The 18,544-nt window shown below is 42.0% G+C and overlaps 2 protein-coding genes across 11 annotated transcripts in view; one reads left to right on the top strand and one right to left on the bottom strand.

Moving 5' to 3' along the window:
* The window catches only part of REXO5 (RNA exonuclease 5), a 33,645-nt gene extending 27,301 nt beyond the window's left edge, over positions 1–6,344 (top strand). For 5 of the 7 annotated variants that reach the window (XM_073362224.1, XM_073362226.1, XM_073362225.1 and 2 more), the window contains 3 exons: positions 648–850; positions 1,654–1,763; positions 5,692–6,344. In XM_073362224.1, coding sequence (XP_073218325.1) covers positions 648–850; positions 1,654–1,763; positions 5,692–5,761 — 383 coding nt within the window. In that variant the 3' untranslated portion in view covers positions 5,762–6,344. Of the gene's footprint in view, positions 1–647; positions 851–1,653; positions 1,764–5,037 lie in introns of all 7 variants that reach the window. The other 2 variants (XR_012161130.2, XM_073362228.2) reach the window with 2 other exon arrangements.
* A 2,268-nt stretch (positions 6,345–8,612) lies between these two features.
* The window catches only part of DCUN1D3 (defective in cullin neddylation 1 domain containing 3), a 32,799-nt gene continuing 22,867 nt past the window's right edge, over positions 8,613–18,544 (bottom strand). For all 4 annotated transcript variants that reach the window (XM_073362237.2, XM_073362236.2, XM_078854568.1 and 1 more), the window contains one exon: positions 8,613–16,831. In XM_073362237.2, coding sequence (XP_073218338.1) covers positions 16,348–16,831 — 484 coding nt within the window. In that variant the 3' untranslated portion in view covers positions 8,613–16,347. The remainder of the gene's footprint in view (positions 16,832–18,544) is intronic.

Here is an 18,544-nt window from a genome sequence, read left to right as displayed (position 1 = left end):
GCAGACACTTCTCACCTGGGCCTCCTGTTGAAGTTAGTGGGACTATACTCCCTGTAGCTCAGAGTAAGGTGACACTATGCGTTGCCATTGGATGGTTTCTAGCCAGCTGCCTAATCCCTATCACCCATGTAGCTACATTTTGCTTTAAACTTACAGGAGTTTTTAAAAAATTAATACTACTTTAGATATTAATAGCTCCTGCATCTAGGGGAGTCCCGAAGTGCTTCTCAAACTACATATCCACTCCAGCACTGAAATTCCTCGGGGGTAGAAGATGGCTGCCATGCAGGCTGCAATCTGACAAAGTGCCGTGGCTTGTTTGTCAGGAACTCTGTTTATGGTCTCATCTAAAAAGACATCCAGCCAGTAAGCTGTATTGAATTCAGCTGACCAACCCAGGGATAGCTGAAATGCTGAACAAACTCCACTGGAATTTGAACCTGTGGCTCTGTAGAGTCCGACGCTTAGATTGAAGCAGAAGACAATAATCCCCTTGTGAGACTGTGCTACAACAGTGACTCTAGACCTAGTCTCCCATATGCCATAGCTTTGCCCTATGGGTGCTGAGAAAGCAGAGTAGCACTTGCTTTCTGAACTATGACTACTGACCTAGGGTACTTGGTTTTGTTTTTCTTTTTTCTTTAAAGAGTTTCAAACCTCAGAAAGTGCACAAGAGGCTCTTCAAGATATAAACAGGCAAGGAGCTAAAGGCAGCCAACTGCAAAGTAGGAAAGCTCTCACTTCTAGCCACCTCCACAGATGGATTTGTCACATGGACTATAATGATGGGAAGCCTATTCAGCTGGTACATCACATCCTACACATAAAAAAGGAACAACTATCTACCTCTGTGAGTTAAATATCTTTGTCACAATAAATCATAAGGCAAGGTAGAGTGGAATGAGTACAGCTCTGGGAGCTGGGAAACCAGACTTCCCAATCATAGGTCAGACACTGACCTTCTATGGCTTTGGACAAAATTTTTAACTTCAGATTCCTGTCTATAGAATGGATTTACCTTCTGGGGCAGAGGGGTGGTTAAGAATGAATTAATATTTGTAAAGCGGCTTAAAGATGGAATGTGTTACATGTTTTAGTATAGAATCTGTTAAACAGACATTCAAAAGACCAGTGCAATTCGTTTCAGCAGAATGCATGCTACACAGGAAGCAGAGACCTACATTTTTCAAAAGCAAAAAGACCCAGTGTTAAAATAAAATATATGGGGAGAAACATGAAAAAGAGGGGGTCACATGCAATGGGAATGGCTGTTAATAAAGAGTATAGATTGATGGGGATCTCCATGGTTGAGTACCTCGAAGAAAAGAACAAATAATCTTTACTTGATAAAATTGCAAATCAGTTTGCAACAGTCCTATGATTCCCCGCAGCTTCCCAGTCGCCATGCTTCAACTCCAACCTGGAGAGACCACCTAGGAATGACAAGATAAGGTACCAACTATCTATTCATGGCCATTCAGACACTGGTCACAGAGACTGCCAACAAAAGATTGCTGGTTTGCATGTTGTACATTCACATCCAGTAGGAACTGAGTCCAGCTGCTTTTAAGACAGCAGTCATACTTGAATTGCTGATAAAACCTAGGACAATCGCATCTAATACTAGTACCATTTTGTTCCCATTCTACACAGGAGCAAGACATAAGGAAAAAGCTGAAGAAGTTAGACCGCAGTATCAAAAAGCTTTATAGAAGTCTGGAGAATAATACACTTTGTGTCGTTCTGTTGCCAGGTGTGAACAGGTAATATTTACAAATAGTTTTCAAAGTAGCCAGAGAACAACGTATTGCCAAGCAAGTTAGTATTTCCTGCATTACAATGAAATTTAACACTGGACAAGGGGGGCGGAGGGGATTCTTCATAGAATCATAGCTTGTAAAGACAGAAGGGATTATGAGGATCATCTAGTTTGACTTCTTGCATAATATGCATACTGGATAAAATTTTATTCAGTAAATACTGCATCAGGCCTATAACTTCTAGTTGAGCCAGAGCATTGAAACCAATTGTGATATGTTGGAGGCTCAGATTAGGCCTCTATACCGCAATTTGCTAAACTGCCAAGGAAATTCTTCTCATTTCAGTTGTCATCCTTCACTTGCCTTGCTGTCTTTGTTACGGGTTTCTTCTCCCACCCCGTCCTATTTTAAATGAATGTAGTTTCATGCCCTCCAGTCTTGCTAGTAATGAGTTTCAAGCACTCCCGTAAAGGGCCAGGTTGGCACCTCTGGAAACTGTAGTCCTGCATTTATACATATAACAGCTACAGCCCAGGCAGCAGGTGTGCGCACTTCCTTACACCGTCCTTACTTATATGCTTCATCTTTGACTTGGGACCACATCTAGTGAGTAGAGGAGGGTGATAAATTGTCCTCCTTTACCACTATGGATAGGACATGAAGCAACAGGCTTAAATTGCACCAAGGAAGATTTAGGTTAGAGTAGACATTAGGAAAAACATACGAGTTAAGCACTGGAACAAATTACCGACGGAGGTTGTGGAATCTCCATCATTGGAGATTTTTAAGAACAGGTTAGACAAACTCCTGTCAGGGATGGCTTAGATAAAATGTAGTCCTGCCTCAGAGAAGGGGACTGGACTAGATGACATAATGAGGTCCCTTCCAGTACATTTCTATGATTTTATAACCAGTGTATTCTTCCTAAGCTATTGAATACCTATCGAGTGGTAACAGGACATACTGGACTTGAAAGGCTCCATGTGTTCTCAAAGCCAGTTTTTAGGGTGCTGTTAGATGATGGGTTTTCAGCATTCTAAACAGGCTATGTAATGAATTTCAAACTACTTAGAATGGTAACTTGATATTATGAATTAGAAAAATTCAGGTGCATTCAAACTTCACTTTTGTTAGCCAGAGACCTTGGCTATGTACTTATTTCAGTTAAATCTTCCCTCCACTCCAGAGCTAATTCACCATCCCCCTATTCCATTCAGATAGAGATTGGACCATTTTGTTCAGTTATGTTCTTGGCTTTCATTCATCTTCAATAGAAAAGGCATGATTATTTCGTGGAGATGCAGAGAACATTTAATATTTACTTTTTCTTATATAAGAAAAAAGGGCATACAGTGAAAGTAAATGGGTCAGAGACTTCTCTGAATGACCTCTTGCCTGTCTGACCATGAATGCTCTATACCATCTGTGAAAGAGGTTTTGAAAGTAAAGAGATCGGTGTGCTGTCAATGATGTGTTTGCACCATCTTCCATACCAAACAGCTGTCCCTGAAGGTTATTCTCTGCCAGAGTGATACTGGGACAAATACATACTTGGGTTTAACTTGGACTTCAGAAAAATGAATTTAGATCAGGGCTGCACATAGTTGTGGCCTAAAGTACTTTTATGGCCCCCATCAACATAGTACCTGAGTGTCTGACCCAGTAGCGTAGCTGGGGGGGTGCGGGGCAGCGGCCACTCCCCCACTGAGCACAAGTGGCACCTTGTCAATATTCCTCTGTTGAGGGAACGGGTTAGGGTTAGGGCCACCTGCTGTGGCGCTTTTACTCACCTGGTGGCGCTCCGGGTCTGTGGCGGCGGGACCGTCACTCGCTCCGGGTCTTCGGCGGCGGGACCGTCACTCGCTCCGGGTCTTCGGCGGCGCGACCGTCACTCGCTCCGGGTCTTCGGCGGCGCGACCGTCACTCGCTCCGGGTCTTCGGCGGCGCGACCGTCACTCGCTCCGGGTCTTCGGCGGCGCGACCGTCACTCGCTCCGGGTCTTCGGCGGCGCGACCGTCACTCGCTCCGGGTCTGTGGCGGCGCGACCGTCACTCGCTCCGGGTCTTCGGCGGCGCGACCTTCAGTGCCGCTGAAGACACCCGGTGTGAGTGAGGGAGCGCCGCCGGCTGAGTAAAAGCACCGCAGTGGGTGGCGCCTTTCTTTTGGATCGCCTCCCCTGTTCCCTCCACTTGGCTACACGGCTGACCTGACCATCTTTATCTTCACATCACCACTGGGAGGATTATCTCCATTTTACAGATAGAGAGCAGAGGTCTAGAGAGGCCAAGTGACTTGCCTGACGTCCCACAGGAACTCTGGGGGGAGCAAGGAATTGAACCCCTTGTCTCCCAAGTTCTAGGATAGTGCTCTAACCCCTGAATATCCTCACTTGCCTGAGCATCTTACGCAGCTCATGGATTGCAGTTCTGCTGGTGTTTGCTCGCTCCGTTAACACTTAATGCAGGGTAAAATAGAACATATTACAACAGTACCAAAACAGTACAGTCTTGCTTCTGTTGACTCTGGTTACTTGAGTCAGGATGGATCACATGGGTCCTGTTGACATTGCTGCTCTATCTTGGGTAGTCTGTTGCCTCTAATCGGGTCCTTAACCAGGAGCACAGATGCAATTTACTTCATTCCGTCCAGTTTTGGTATGGCCCTTACCTTAATGCTCACATAGCCCTGACTTGAGCAAAGTGGCTTACCCTGTCACATAAATTGACTAATAATATATTGGTTGTTCATTCAGCTATATGGTAACAGTAAGGAGACTGGCTAGCTCCAATGATATCTTGTTTTAGTTTTGTAGCTCTGTTTATTGCGTGAAGATATCCTGCATCACCTTGCTGTAATATCACAATTTATTATTCAATTGCATATCAGCCCCTTTGTGTACTAAATAGACTGGTTTGGCCGTTCAGAGTGCCAGCAAGGGAGTCACAGTGCGGTCTTTCTTTCAGCCTGCTCCAGCAGTTGGTATATGCAGTCTAGTGCAAGTGTATTTTTTGCTCAGCTCAACATGGAATGCCATATTATCTAATTGGGCCTGGGGGAAGCCTGAACTTTGGGATAAGCCTCTGTAGTCTCTATTTTTGAATTCTCTTCTCTGTCCTTTGATCATAAACCCTGGGTGTAGAATCATGTTTGAAGGCGGGTTTATGGGTATAAGCAGTCATTTTGCTGCAGATAAGCCTGGGGTTGTAGAGAGCATTTGCTTGTGGGCAGCTGTGAATTAATGGCTGTATTTTCTCCTCTATGTGATTTGCTGATGAAGACCACATCCTTTTTCCCTAATTACTCATCAGAGCTCAAGTGGAGGAGTGTAGAAAAGGGCTCTTTGTACATGGCCCCCCTGAGAAACCTACTGCAGGGTCCAGACTCGAGGTTGGATTCACTCTCCCTGTCACGTTTCCCCCCTCAACCCTGCACATGACAGTCTCACTAGTTCCAAACTGTTAGTTCCTGCTGGGTCCCATGCACAGCAAAGGGAGAAGGCAACCAGTGGTCCCGAACAAGGGTGCCTGCTGCAAGGATCAGACCCATTGGCAGAACAGGCTGTGGGAGGTAGCTCCACCAGCAAGGACCGAATGGCAGCCTTAGACCATGACTCTCAGCGTATCCCCTAGCTCCAGAGAATGGAGTCACTGTCCAGTCTTGGGAGAAGTTTCCTCTCATACCAAGGAGCGTTGACCCTCCTTTCCCACCTAAGGGAGAATCTAGCCCCAAATACATTTTATTGTTATAAAGAATACACTACAGCTTTTCTTGGGTAAATCTGCCTAGCTCCCTACAATACCACAGCCTAGTTTTCAGCCTCTTGAAGCTAGCTGGGGTCATCATGATGAATGTTGATTAGCTGCGAGCTTACTGCAACTGACCATTTGCTCTGAAGAACAGAAGTAACAGATTTCTCTCCTTTATGTTGCAGTGTTTATGGATCATTCTCTGGCCTTGGTCTGATGGGAATAAAGGAAGAAAGCAGGAACAGTGCCTGTTAGACTGCCAGGTTCTACAAACGTCTTTTAAGGCTTTTTTAAATTAATTCTGTCCCCCAAGAACAATAGGCTCTGCCCATGTACTTTTTTAACATTTAAAAATAAAAATTCAAAATGGTTAGTGCAGCAAACCTTTCTTCTATTAATGCTTCTATCTTTGGTACTTTTGGCTGGCTGGGAGCCAGCTTAGTGAGCTCTGTGTGCACAGATACTGCCAAGGCAAACGTGGTAAGCCACGGTGGTCCATTTTTCTAGAAGCTGAATGGCCCCTATCTAGAGGTGGCTTAAGTCTGTAAAGGGCTTGTAAGGATACTTGTCAGCTGGGCTGTTTCCACTTAACTTGGCCTCTTCTTGACAGACGCACTGTGCAAAATTAATGTACATCTGTCCCCCAGAAAGCTTCTTTGTGGTTGTAGAAGCTCTACATTGGTGTTGTGGAGCCTTCTGGAAATTGGGCCTCAATTAACATTTCATGTTAAGTCTATTATAGATGGTGTGTTATGCTTTTCAGTGTCAATGAAGTAGCTGTGTACTGCATAGAAAAGTACTTTACTTTGCCCTTGGGAAGATAAAAGTATGATTCACATCTTGGGCTATTTCCACTTTTTTCCTCATAAGAGGAAAAATTACAACTCAGGCTGCAGCAGGAGCAAAGAAAAAGTACTTAACGGGTGAAATTCACATAGGCATAATGATGAGGTTAAACTGGGCAGAAGATAGGAAACCAGGACCCCACACCTACATAAAGTGGTAAAGAGCAGCAGACTTTCCTAGGCAGGAGGAACAGCATTGTAACCTTTTGGGTTAGGCCCAGCTTTGGAGGAAGTTTCATATCTGAGAGCAGAGGATGTTGGTCTGTCTTTAGCAGGATACAAATAATTTCCCCGCCCCATCATGGCTTGCTTTATGTCCTCACAGGTTAACTAGTTGCTGCTAACTGTTAGTAAATCAGGACCCCCAAAAAACTAAACAAGATCTCATTTGACAGTAATGCTCCAGTAGAAAGAGGAACATTTTTTCCAGTAAGAGAAAGCAGTTAAGTGTGCATGGTTTGGAGAAAGTGACTTTAGAAAGAGTTCAGTCTGATTAATTCTCCTCTCTCACAGTCCTGAGAAGAGGCATTCAGTTGTAAAGCCATGATTAAGGACAGGCCAAAATAATCAATGGCGCTAGAAGAACACCCCCCACCACATCCCACTCACCATTTTTCCACAGGGACAACGGAATTCAAGTTACTCATCAGGTGAGTTACACTCTACCTTGATACATCCAAGGAAGTGCCAACAAAAACAATTAATAGAGCCATTGTCTGTGCTAAGAGGAAAGAAAAAGCAAGATTCCCACTGTCCATTAAGCAGTTCTGTCCCCTTCTGTACCTCCTGAATTGGCAGTGCTTTGACTGGTGGAACTCTCCTCTGTGGGTCAGCTGAAAGCATTAATACCATAGAACTATCAGTGAAGATACCTGGGATGCCAGACGTACAGACAGGATTTGTTGAAAGAAGGAAAGAAAGAGCAGTGGCCTAAAGGGGAAGCAATACTGAATGTGACAAAGGTGCCAAATAAACAGCAACAAGTTTAATTACGACAAGGACTCTACTGTTGGCAGTCTCTATGCAAAGCTCTCACTAACATCAGTGGGAGATCTGCTGTGGATTGAAGAAACTATGAACTCCTGAAGTATATCCCTAAGGACATTATTGAACATGGAATGCCCTCCCCTCCAGATGAGTTGGAGCCCCAGGCTGCCAACACTACACATCTAGATGAACACACAGAGCCAAACCAGGGGAGCGGCAGCATGAGAATCAGATGGCTGAAACTGGCTCCCTGCCTGGGATCCCATCCCCCACTCCAAGCAGACCTTGGCCCAACTTCTCTGCTGCATCATATTTTAATATAGGAGGGGAAGAAGATGCCAGGTGACCAATCTATGACAGACTGATCTGGCTCCCACTGAGATCAATAGCAAGATTCTGACTCCAATGGGAGCTGGACTGAACTGTTTGGAAATAGAGGCCCCACTGATAGCTGGCTGTACCCAGCCATGCTTTGGTGTATGTTGACACTGCAGCTAGGATAGCACTTCCTAGCACAGGTAGACCTATACACGTTAGCTCTCCTCCAGCTAATGCACTAAAAATAGTGCGGCCACAGTGACATGAGCAGCAGCTCAGACTAGCTGCCCGAGTACCAATTGGCCCAAACCATTGGGTACATACTCCGGCAGCTAGCCTGAGCCACTGTCTGTCCCACTGTGGCCACAATGCAGTTTTAGCTCTGCTCGAGCTAGCATGCTAACGCACGGTCTTTCTACTTGCGCTGGAAAGTGCCCTCCCAGCTGCAGTGTGGACATAGCCTTTGATTCCTGCACTGCAAAGTAAAAGGCTCGTTTCTCCATCATGCAATTAAATGGAGCAGTCACTTCATTGCAAATAGTGAAGACAGTATTTAGTTGGTAAACATCCAGAATCCTGTCTGAAAAGTTATGGAGATGACAAATAATGCTGGCAACAATTCTATTTGTAATCATTAAAAAAAATTAAAGTTTCCCCTTTTAATTGAAAATTTATGTAAAAAGGACTTCGGCTTTAAATAAGACATTTGTACAAAGCTTGAACACAAAACAGTGAACACCAGCCAAAAGGTGCATTATGTAAACACCAAAATGTTCATTTGTTCAGTAATGCACAGAACAATGCTGCAAATTCCCTTTCCAGTGGATTGAATTTCTGTAGCTATTTCCCCCACACACACAAATCTTACTGGAATACAGGAAATCCAGAAGCTTTGAAACATTTACAGAGCTACAGTAGTCAAAATACATTGTGACTAAAGAATTTTTTTAAAGGGATAATTTAAATACAGAAATATTTTTACAGTCTCACAGGTAAATGAACGGCAGATCAGATTAGAAAAAAGCACCAAAATATTTAATATACATCTGGCACAAGGTCTACAAGAAGTTGGTAATGGACAAACCAATACCTTGCTTTTTAGAGAAAGGAAAAACCAGACTGCATTTAATGCTCTTATTTAATAAGGGACACAGTCAGCTTAAAAGCAAAAACAAATCACACCCAAGACTACTATAACCAAATAGAATCTCTTAGTTTGTTTGCTTTGTGCATTTGACAGCACTTTGTAGAGCACTTTCACTGTTTCCACTCTGTGGGACGTTCGCACAGTAACAACTGGTGAGAAAAAGTGTAACTGTAAAACCACAAATATCGGCAAGGGGACTCAAAGCAGCAGGTATAGTACCTGGAACGAATGTTATAAAAAGTTTCAAATTGGCTCTATCCCTTAAAAAAAAAAAAAAGGAACAGCATGAAACAGGATGCATCCCAACCAATTTCAAGCATGGCACATCTGATACATATATGAGAGAAAGCATGGCCCTGTAGACACGACATATTAGTATTTTCGAACACTCAGAAGACTATTGGATGGGGCATTGGGTATCTTTTAGGTAAATCCAAAGGCAATAACATGAATCCTATGACTATTCCCATCTGTGTAACTATGGTGGAGTGTTCTCCTCTGACAAGTTTTTTATCTCTCCCTGCTGGTTTTAAGCAGGAATGCCTCTTAAAGGGAATCAAGTGCACTGACTTGTTACATAGATACTGGAGAACAAATATTAAGCCAATTGTGTTCACATATGATTGAGTGAAAGCCAAATGAAGTTGTCCAAAGCTGAACAGATCTAGGTTATTTCTCTGGGAGTATATAAACGATATAAACAAGATTCCTCCTGTCACAGGCAAATTTAGCTGGGCTCAGATCCATCCAAATATTAAATGTTAAAAGAACAAACCTTGCTCTCTACAAACTATTTTACTCAGCAGTCCACTTCCAGACAATATTCCTTGACCTTGCCCTCACACACACTGACTCACTGCTGCTACAGTCCCTCACACGAGCCATCATGGATCCCAAATATCCAGCTTTAGGCATCAGTCCTAAAAGCTCAAGCAGCAATTTCTCCAGGAACTGAAGATGCTCAGCAACAAACAGGATTAGGTCCTTAATCTGCTCCTGCCTCCCTTTTTCCCTTTCATTCATCATCTGATAGTTAAAATATCCTTTAAAGAGCAAACACTTTTCAGATCACTGTTTACAGGTACTCTAGAAATTTTAGCCTTAAAATATTAAGCACTATGCTGTAAAGTCCTCTACTGCTAGTACTGTATTCCCATAAGTGTAACAGCAGCCAGCCTTGAGCTCTGCTGGAATTTCATGCAGATCTGTCATTTCTGTCATGCAGGACTTGTTCTGTTTAGTAAACCAGGGAGAGCAAAACAAGTTTCAGTGCTGGTTCTGCATAAATGGCAATATTCAAGTAAATATGTATTCCACAGCAGGTAACTTTCAGCTCCAAAAATATAATTTAAGGAAAAATAAAGTTCTAGCATGAACAAAGACAAAATGCTTTTCTGCCTGTGTATAGAGCTATCTGCAAATATCCAGAGGGAACTTATTTGAAGAGTGCAACTATGCAAAGGTAAGAGCTTAAAAATTGTACAAAAAACAGTTATACTTACATAAAACTGAAGACAGAAAGGTTGATTACTATACTAGAGAGGAATTGCTATGAATTCCATAGATCATTTAAGGCAAGCTGTTTGCAGAACTAGTCTGTTCAAGCCTGTTGCTTCACAAATTCCCAATTTTTTATTTTATTTTGCTTCTTCACAGATAGTGCAAGAGGTCAAATGAATTACATACTCACTAGGGGGAAACCCACAACAGCTCTGAGTTTGGAAGAATGGTCTTATAGCTGCACTAGCTGCTGTGTAACGTTTACATCAGGCTTACCCAGAGAGCAATTCTGCTGTACATTTTGAATGGGAGGGAATAAATTGTGGCTCATGAAGACAACATCCAAACGGATTAAAACAAAGCAAGAGTTAAACTGGCATGCCACCATCTCTAACAATTTAAGAACTTCTTAGCTTTTCTTTGAACATAAAATTACATGTTGATCTTGAGAGGCAGGAGAATGGACACAGCTATTGAAGCTGAATTGGTCCAAACAAATGGAAGGTGCAAAACTGATTAAAATGCTAGTTACAGCAGGGATGGGCAAACTTCTTGGCCTGACAGCCACATTTGCGTATGGAAATTATATAGCGGGCCATGAATGCTCACAAAATTGGGAGTTGGGGTGCGGGCTCTGGGATGGGGCCAGAAATGAATTCAGGGTGCAGAAGGGGGCTCCGGACTGGGGGTACGGGCTCAGGGGTGGGGTCAAGGGGTTCAGAGGCCAGGAGGGATCAGGGCTGGGGCAAGGGGTCGGGGCACAGGCTCCAGGTGGCACTTACCTCAAGCAGTTCCTGAAAGCAGCAGCATGTTCCCCACACTGGCTCCTACGCAGAGGCGCAGCCAGGCACCTCAGCATGCTGCCCTGTCCTCAGGTGCTGCCCCGTCCTCAGATGCTACCCCTGCAGCTCCTGTTGGCCATGGTTCCAGGCCAAAGGGAGCTGTGGGGGCAGCGCTTGGGGCAGGGGCAGCATGCAAAGCCCCCTGGCTGCCTCTACCCGTAGGAGCCGGGGGGGGGGGGGGAGACATGCTGCTGCTTCCAAGAGCCATAGCATGCGCAGAGCAGGGCAAGCCCCGGATCCTGCTCCCCGGCGGGAGCTTGAGGGCCGGATTAAAATGTCTGAAGGGCTGGATGTGGCCCCCAGGCCATAGTTTGCCCACCCGAGTTACAGCCTAACATGGAAGGAGGGCAATGAAATATACAAACATTTCTCATGGTACTGCATTGGGTGGGTTGTTAACACATTCTAAGAAACAAATTGAATAGGCCACCCTGTTCGCTCTTAAGGAACGGCTTTTTGATCTCCCAGGGAAGGCCTGTTTGTTACTGATATACTCTAGCCCAAATGGGAGCGGAGGGGAACCCCAACTCCACAAGCATGACTTTGATCACTGCATTGCAGTGCACTGTATTTCTCCAACATTGTAGAATAGCTAACATCCTGAATGACCTAAACTCATTCAGCAGTTTGACATGGTTCTGGGTTTTTTAGATACATGGGAATGGTCCCTTATAAGATTCAATGAAGCTGCATGCACATTACTAGCAGTATTTTGAAGACTGCAGTGAACTTAAGGAGACAGATAATACCTAACGTCAATATAATGAAGTAGATTAGTTATCCGGATATAAAATCTTGGAAGGAAAGAATGGTGACACTTAACCACTCAGTAAATCTAAGAACAGATCAACAACCAGGTATTACATGGTGAATGAATTAAAGCCTTCTGTCTTACAGTCTGATGTATTTTATTGCGGTTATAGAGTGAAATTTGAATCTCTGGATTCATATTGTCAATAGTTTGGAGAGAGAAAGATTATTACATACATGCATGTGTGCGCGCCTGACTACAACAAAATTAAGCAGACACCTAACTTTAAACATATACAGCAATTTAGAGTACATATTCTTCAGTGTGTGTGTGTTTGGTCTTTTAATGAAATACTAAACTGAAGAATTTTTTTTAAAGACACTTTAGGTAGTGTCTGAGGTTCATTTTTAAACATGAAGGGCTAAATTCTGCCCTCAGACATGCACACCTTTCCATAAAATTCAGCCCAGGAGTAGAGTCTGGTACCCAATTAATTAAGGCTGTCTGTGACATCATACTGTAGAACACAAAGCTGCAAGACCTGGAAACTTACAAGGCTATGCCATGAATGAGAAGGATATAATTTCAGCTGCCATAATATCAGAGCTGAAGTGACTTTAATCACCAGAGACTAGAGATGGAGTTTCCTTGTTCAACACAGTTTCATAAAATGTTTATAAACTAAGAGGTTAGTTTTATTTACATTATATAAATATAATGAAAGGGATATTCATATTGAGACCGTCTCATGTCAATACCAAGAACTATTCTCTTGGGTTATAACCATTTCCTAGAACATGTGATAAGCTGAGTTATTGTTTCTAGTTTTATTTTCCTGTGGTTTGTATAGTAGAATTGCACTAATATTAATCCATTTAGAATAGCACCTGCAGCAAATGGATTCACATATTCACCATCTAGTCTCATTTAATGTATTCTCAGTCACGCTCATGACCATCACCAAATGTGCATGATCCTGCAAAGGATCCTTTACTTGCGAAACTAGTCCTATTTGACCTCAATGGCATTACTCACATGAATAAGGAGTTTGCAGGATGGAGTGTCAATTAATTTGGGATACTAAATTTTAAATGTGTTCTGAGCCACAATACTATGTAGCTGTCTGAAACTCAGTGTTTTTACATAAGTCACATTCTTTAGGTGTAGAAAGGAAGGCAATAAAATGACACGAAGCTTGGCTATCAGACCATTTTCCCAGTTGATGACAAAGTTGCAATGCATATCTCTGCAGCTACTTACCTCAAGATATAGCAGTTTCACAACATCATCAAGTTGTAGCTATACTTTTTTAAAGATCAGCAACACAAAGAAATCCTAATGGTTTCAAGAATCTCATCAGCATCATGCCCATTTATAACCCTTAATCTACACTTTAAAGATTTTATATATATTTATGAAAAATATGAATATATTTGGTCTATTCCGTGGAAGTTCACAGTTCAACCATTAAATAAGGACACTCTCAGAGGCTCCAGGATTAATAAAGGTTTCCCAGAAACATGTACAAAACTCCAATCCAATATAGTGAGCATTAAAAAGCAAGCTATATTTGATGTTTAGGATCATCAAAATGTCAGGCAATCCAGAACAAGTACTGTCACTCACATTGTCGTGTAAAGTTGCACAACTCAAGCAAAGAACAGATTGTTAGTCTTTGTAGTCCTGGGTTTGTATCAGTTTTAAAATCCCAACCTTGACTTTTTGTATTGTTTCTCTTTTGTAATCCAAAAGTGAAATTTAGTATAGAACAAAAATAAATGGCTTTTTTTCAAGATAGATTTGGCTAGCATTATAAGTGTTTGGTATCCAATAGGCTGGAATGATTCCTGGTAGAGTAAATAACTATAGAACAGGGCTTTCCTTTTGTTACAACAGCATGGCACCAAGCCACCCAGGTTTGCATTTTTTTTCAACCGGAATTTCCCCTCTTTCACACAACTACCGTCACCATCCTGCCTTGGCAAACCACCCTGAATTACACCTAATGGCTAACCCTTGGTGTGCTGTAGAATTTTCCTCTGTACCCCAATCCATATTTAGATCAGACCTTAAAAACCACTCTTCAGTTTCTAGGCCATAATCCTTTGAAGCCATTACAGTCTATTAAGTAATGACTGTCACAATTCAGTACTTACGTGCATGCAATAAGTATACAATGAGCAACCAATTTTCAAACTTTGGACATTTTAAGTTCTTTTTAAGAGGAAGTAAAGTGATTTAACCAAAAAAAACCAACAAAAAAAACCAAGATACTAGATCATTAACATAATACATGTGTAGCCTTAAAGTTATAAATAAAGGGTTTCTCCATTTATGCTCAGACCAGTCTACACTTAAAGGTTTTGCTGGCATAGAAATGTTGGTTTGAGGTGCGATTTCTCACATCACCACCCTCAACCATAGCTGTGTCACCAAAGGGCCTAATATAGATACAGCTTTACTGTCAAAAAAGTACTCTTGCTTAATTTGCTTACCAAACCAGAATGCTTATACCAGCAAAAGCACCTGTTTACTGGTATAAATGTCTACACTAAGACGATTTTGCCAGTATACAGACAAAATGTACACAAAGCTTCAGCATATATTTAATTACCAGGAACCAAGTCCTAAATTTTGTGTTTCTCCTGCAAGTTGACAACCTCTGTTATACTTGAAATGGGAGCAACATTAGTTTTCCATAATTTTTACACATCCCTAATGCACTCAGCACTTGCTAAAGAAATAGAACATTGACCTCTCATCATGGTGAGAAGATGTAATTTGAGCATATCTTCTTAAACAGATATGTACTTTAGTTTAATTACACAAGCACTGTTAATGATGCAGGATCTCAAAACAGATCTTGCCACTGGATTTGCTAGCATGCAGTGACCATTGTGAGAGTCCGCAGGGGCTCTTCCTGGGCACTGGGATGCATGGTAGCAATTTACAATTTGTTTTAAAGAGCCCTACAGCACAAAAACCATTGGACAATATGAACTAATTGCTCAGCAGTTCCTTTTTTTTTTTTTTAATTTAAGCCATTTTATGATCCTGAATTACAACTCTGAAAATAAAGTTGTATAATAGAAATGTATCAAATATATGGAGCCAATGCTTCGCTTAATAGAAAGCCTCAGCAGTTATCCCTTTTACCAAGAAGTATAAAAAAGCTGATATATTAAAATTAAAAAAGGTAGCATCAATAACCAAAAAAATGTCAACCAGTGTTAATAAAACTCCCTTTTTAGGTCTTAACAGGCAAATAATCCCAGTACAGGTAATTTAAAACAATAAATTGAGTCCTATTTAAACATTATTAAATCAGACTAAAAATGAATTGTCTACAGTGTTGTCATTAAGAACACATTAAAGAACTCACTTTTTCATTGAGTGCCAATGTTGTTGTTGCCCCAGAAAATTTGGAGGGGTGTAACTATGCTTTAACAATTAAGTATAGGTTAAAAAATTGGTTTGTCAACATGAATACAAGAGATCATCCCTACACAGATATACTGCACTTGCCAGACAAGTAAGTTGATCATACTTAAGATACAGATCAAGTGTAAATTAAAGCAGATTTAACATACCACAGTTTTCCTTGAAAGCAGCTTTTGCGCTTCTGTTAATGTTTAACAGCCATAAGAAGCAGAACCTTTGGCTCCAAAGTATTTTCACATAACCATAAAAATATGAATGACTCTTCAGCAGAAAGGAAGTCTCCTTCCAGTAAAACTGAGGTAGCACTGCTCTTTTGCATGTGATGCTTAACTAATTTAGATACAAAGTGTTAACTACAATTCAGTTGACTGACAGGTACAGTATGTTTTCATAAATAAAATCCAACATTTAGTTCAATACTCCAAAAATAGAATGACCTGAACTCATGTTTTCTGAGAGTTAGCTTAAAATGGGTTTTAGCCATATTACAAAAAGCAGTCACTTACGTTGTTTTTAGAGCCTTATCTGGGAATTAATGCATTTGTAGCTAGCAGTTAACACTGCTATTCATGTTGGTATAAAACCTTAAAATTAATATAACCTAAAATTTAAACAGTGTAAACAGCACTACACACAGTACAGACCTGCCCTGATAGATGTAGTATACAAAACTTGAATCTGGCACTGTATAATTTAGCAATGTTAATTTAAACCTAACAAAAAGATCTACATTGTGCAAGAAATGTCAGATTTATACTAATCTGAAATCTTTTTTAAAAAAAGACAACTGTTTTTAACTTGTAGCCAGGGTCAAATATTTCAGGGCAAGGTATAACCAAAATTAAGAAAGTGCCTAAACCATGATACAGCATTTTAGAGCCCTTTCAAATACAAGGCAGAGAAAGGTGTAAAGTAGAAAAATCTGGAGCCTCAGTAATTTCCAGAAAGGTCCAGAGTTTACATTTAATGAAGGGCAACAGGTTCTTTCTGTCACTGCTGCTTAAATGCTGTTAAGTCTGTTCTTCTATACACGGACCCTCTGTGTCTGAACATGTAATACATTTGGTTTCCTCTTCTTTTTTCCTTCGTTCCATTTCCCATTCCACAAAGGTATCAAAGAGACTAGGCCAGGCCTCATCTTCACTGTAGTTGCTAAGGTCTGGTCCAATCACCTGAGTAAAATTTAGAAACATGTTCCATGTGTCCCGGGAGATTCCCTTGATTCCTGAGGGGTTCTCAATTAGGAAGTTTAACCACTGGTCCAATATAGGGGGGTTATTTTGGGTGAAGACTAACTTCCAAAGGGCAATGGCTATTTCCCGATGTAAAGACCTCTGTCCTTCTTCAGAGTCCAGGCCAAATTGAAAGGTGAAACGATACAGATCCTTGAATTTATCTTCTTGTTTGGCTTCATTTAAGAGGCTGGGGAACCTAGAACAAATGCCATCAATGCTGTCCGCATTTATTGCTTTGCAGCCCTCAAAGAACTCCTTCCTATTAGCAAAAGAAAAACCATCTGTTAGTACCTTCACACACAGACTATAAAACCCTATCTGAGTATAGCTAGTTAAAGTCAAAAATTTACCTCCTTTGATAAGACTAGTAAGGCTAGGTACTGCCAAATTCAGCACACACCCACCTTTCATCTGAAGTATTTACATGTCAGCAGTGAGAGCTGCGAAGCAGCCTGTTCAGGATGAAATTTGCATTTTAAAAGTTTGTAATTACTTTTGAATCCAAGTTTGCAGCACTGGTAAATTACACCACTGCGGTGCCATGAACATTTGAAAGGGATTATTCTGTGTGGCCTTCACTACTCCCTGAACGAGCAATGCTTCACCTTCCTCTGATCTTTACCTCTACGGGAATTTAACACTGGAGAAATGCCAGATTGGCAGGTGTGAAGGTTCAGTCTGTTTTTTCCACCAAAGCATCGTACAGGCAACATCAATGCAAGCCACCCTGGGTGCCTGTCCTAAATAATGCTTTGCAGACATCACTGTCAAGGAGCAACTTCAACTGTAGTGATCCTTCAGTCTCCGGTCCCTCTGCCAAGACTGTGAAACGAGAGTTCTGGTTGTGAGAGTCAATGATCAGGCACCTGCTCACCAGGCACTGAACAGAGATCACCAGCTCAATTTACATAGGCTACTGAACAGTTATATACAAATGGTTTTTAGTTCCTACAATCTAGGGCCATTTTTAACCTGACAATCTACAGTTCGAAGGATCTGTTCTTCTACTAGCGCCATGACCCATCCAGTTCGTATGGTTAGCTTTCATACGATAATGAGCGGATCGCGGACTTTTCTTTGTGGGCAGGGGGAAGACAGCAATGAGATCTTGAATTTCTCTGTTTAGAGAAAAAACTAGAAGCTGTACTTTGAGAAACAATCCACCCAATGCAAGCCAGGCTGCCTGAAACCTACTGCTACATATGGTAGCTATTCTACTGGTGAAAGGATATCACTCAGGGAGTCTGCAGCAGGAAGAGCATTATATTGGTGCTGAATGGAGCCAGCCTAATAGTCAGTTGCGCAGTGCCATGCATAAGACTTGATATACCAACTCCTTTACTTCCCAGCGGCCATGGCTAGTAGTCATGAGGGAATTGCACAGACACAGCAAAGTTACTGGGCACTGGAACTTCCTAGGACAAAGTGCAATAATCCTGGGATTATTTGTTGGTAGTGTAGGACTGGAAAGCCCAACCTCCAGCATCTAATGGGAGGCTACCCATTAGTGTGCTATGCAAACAGTTTAAATCTTTTGAAATTATGACCACTAACTATTTCATTAAAGCGACTACATATCTAAATATTCGGAAGAGAGGATCTGTCTTCTCTGACTGGGCATTGAAAAGCCTCAGGATTTTGGTTGGTTGGGTTTTTAAGTATACTTGTGGGGAAATTCTGCACCACTGCGTGGGCACAGAATTCATGTCATCTGCAGATTTCTTTGCTTCCCCACAAAAAAATGACTTTTTTTGATGGGGAAGCAAATGGAAGCCGCAAGAACGGTCTTGTGGCCCTCCCCAGCAGCACCAGTCTGTGGTTTTGGGCACCCAGAGCAGCGGGCACAGAGGTAAATCACAGGGCAGAGGGAGCTGGGGATGCCTTAGCCTGCGCCGGTCAGACCCACCCCACATCTGCCCAACCCCTATGCATCCAGACCCCTCATACCCAGACCCCCACACTGAGCCTCACC

This window comes from Lepidochelys kempii, chromosome 10 (assembly GCF_965140285.1).
Source record: "Lepidochelys kempii isolate rLepKem1 chromosome 10, rLepKem1.hap1, whole genome shotgun sequence".
Classification (NCBI taxonomy): Eukaryota; Metazoa; Chordata; order Testudines; family Cheloniidae; genus Lepidochelys; species Lepidochelys kempii.
This window is presented reverse-complemented; position numbering and strand designations above follow the sequence as displayed.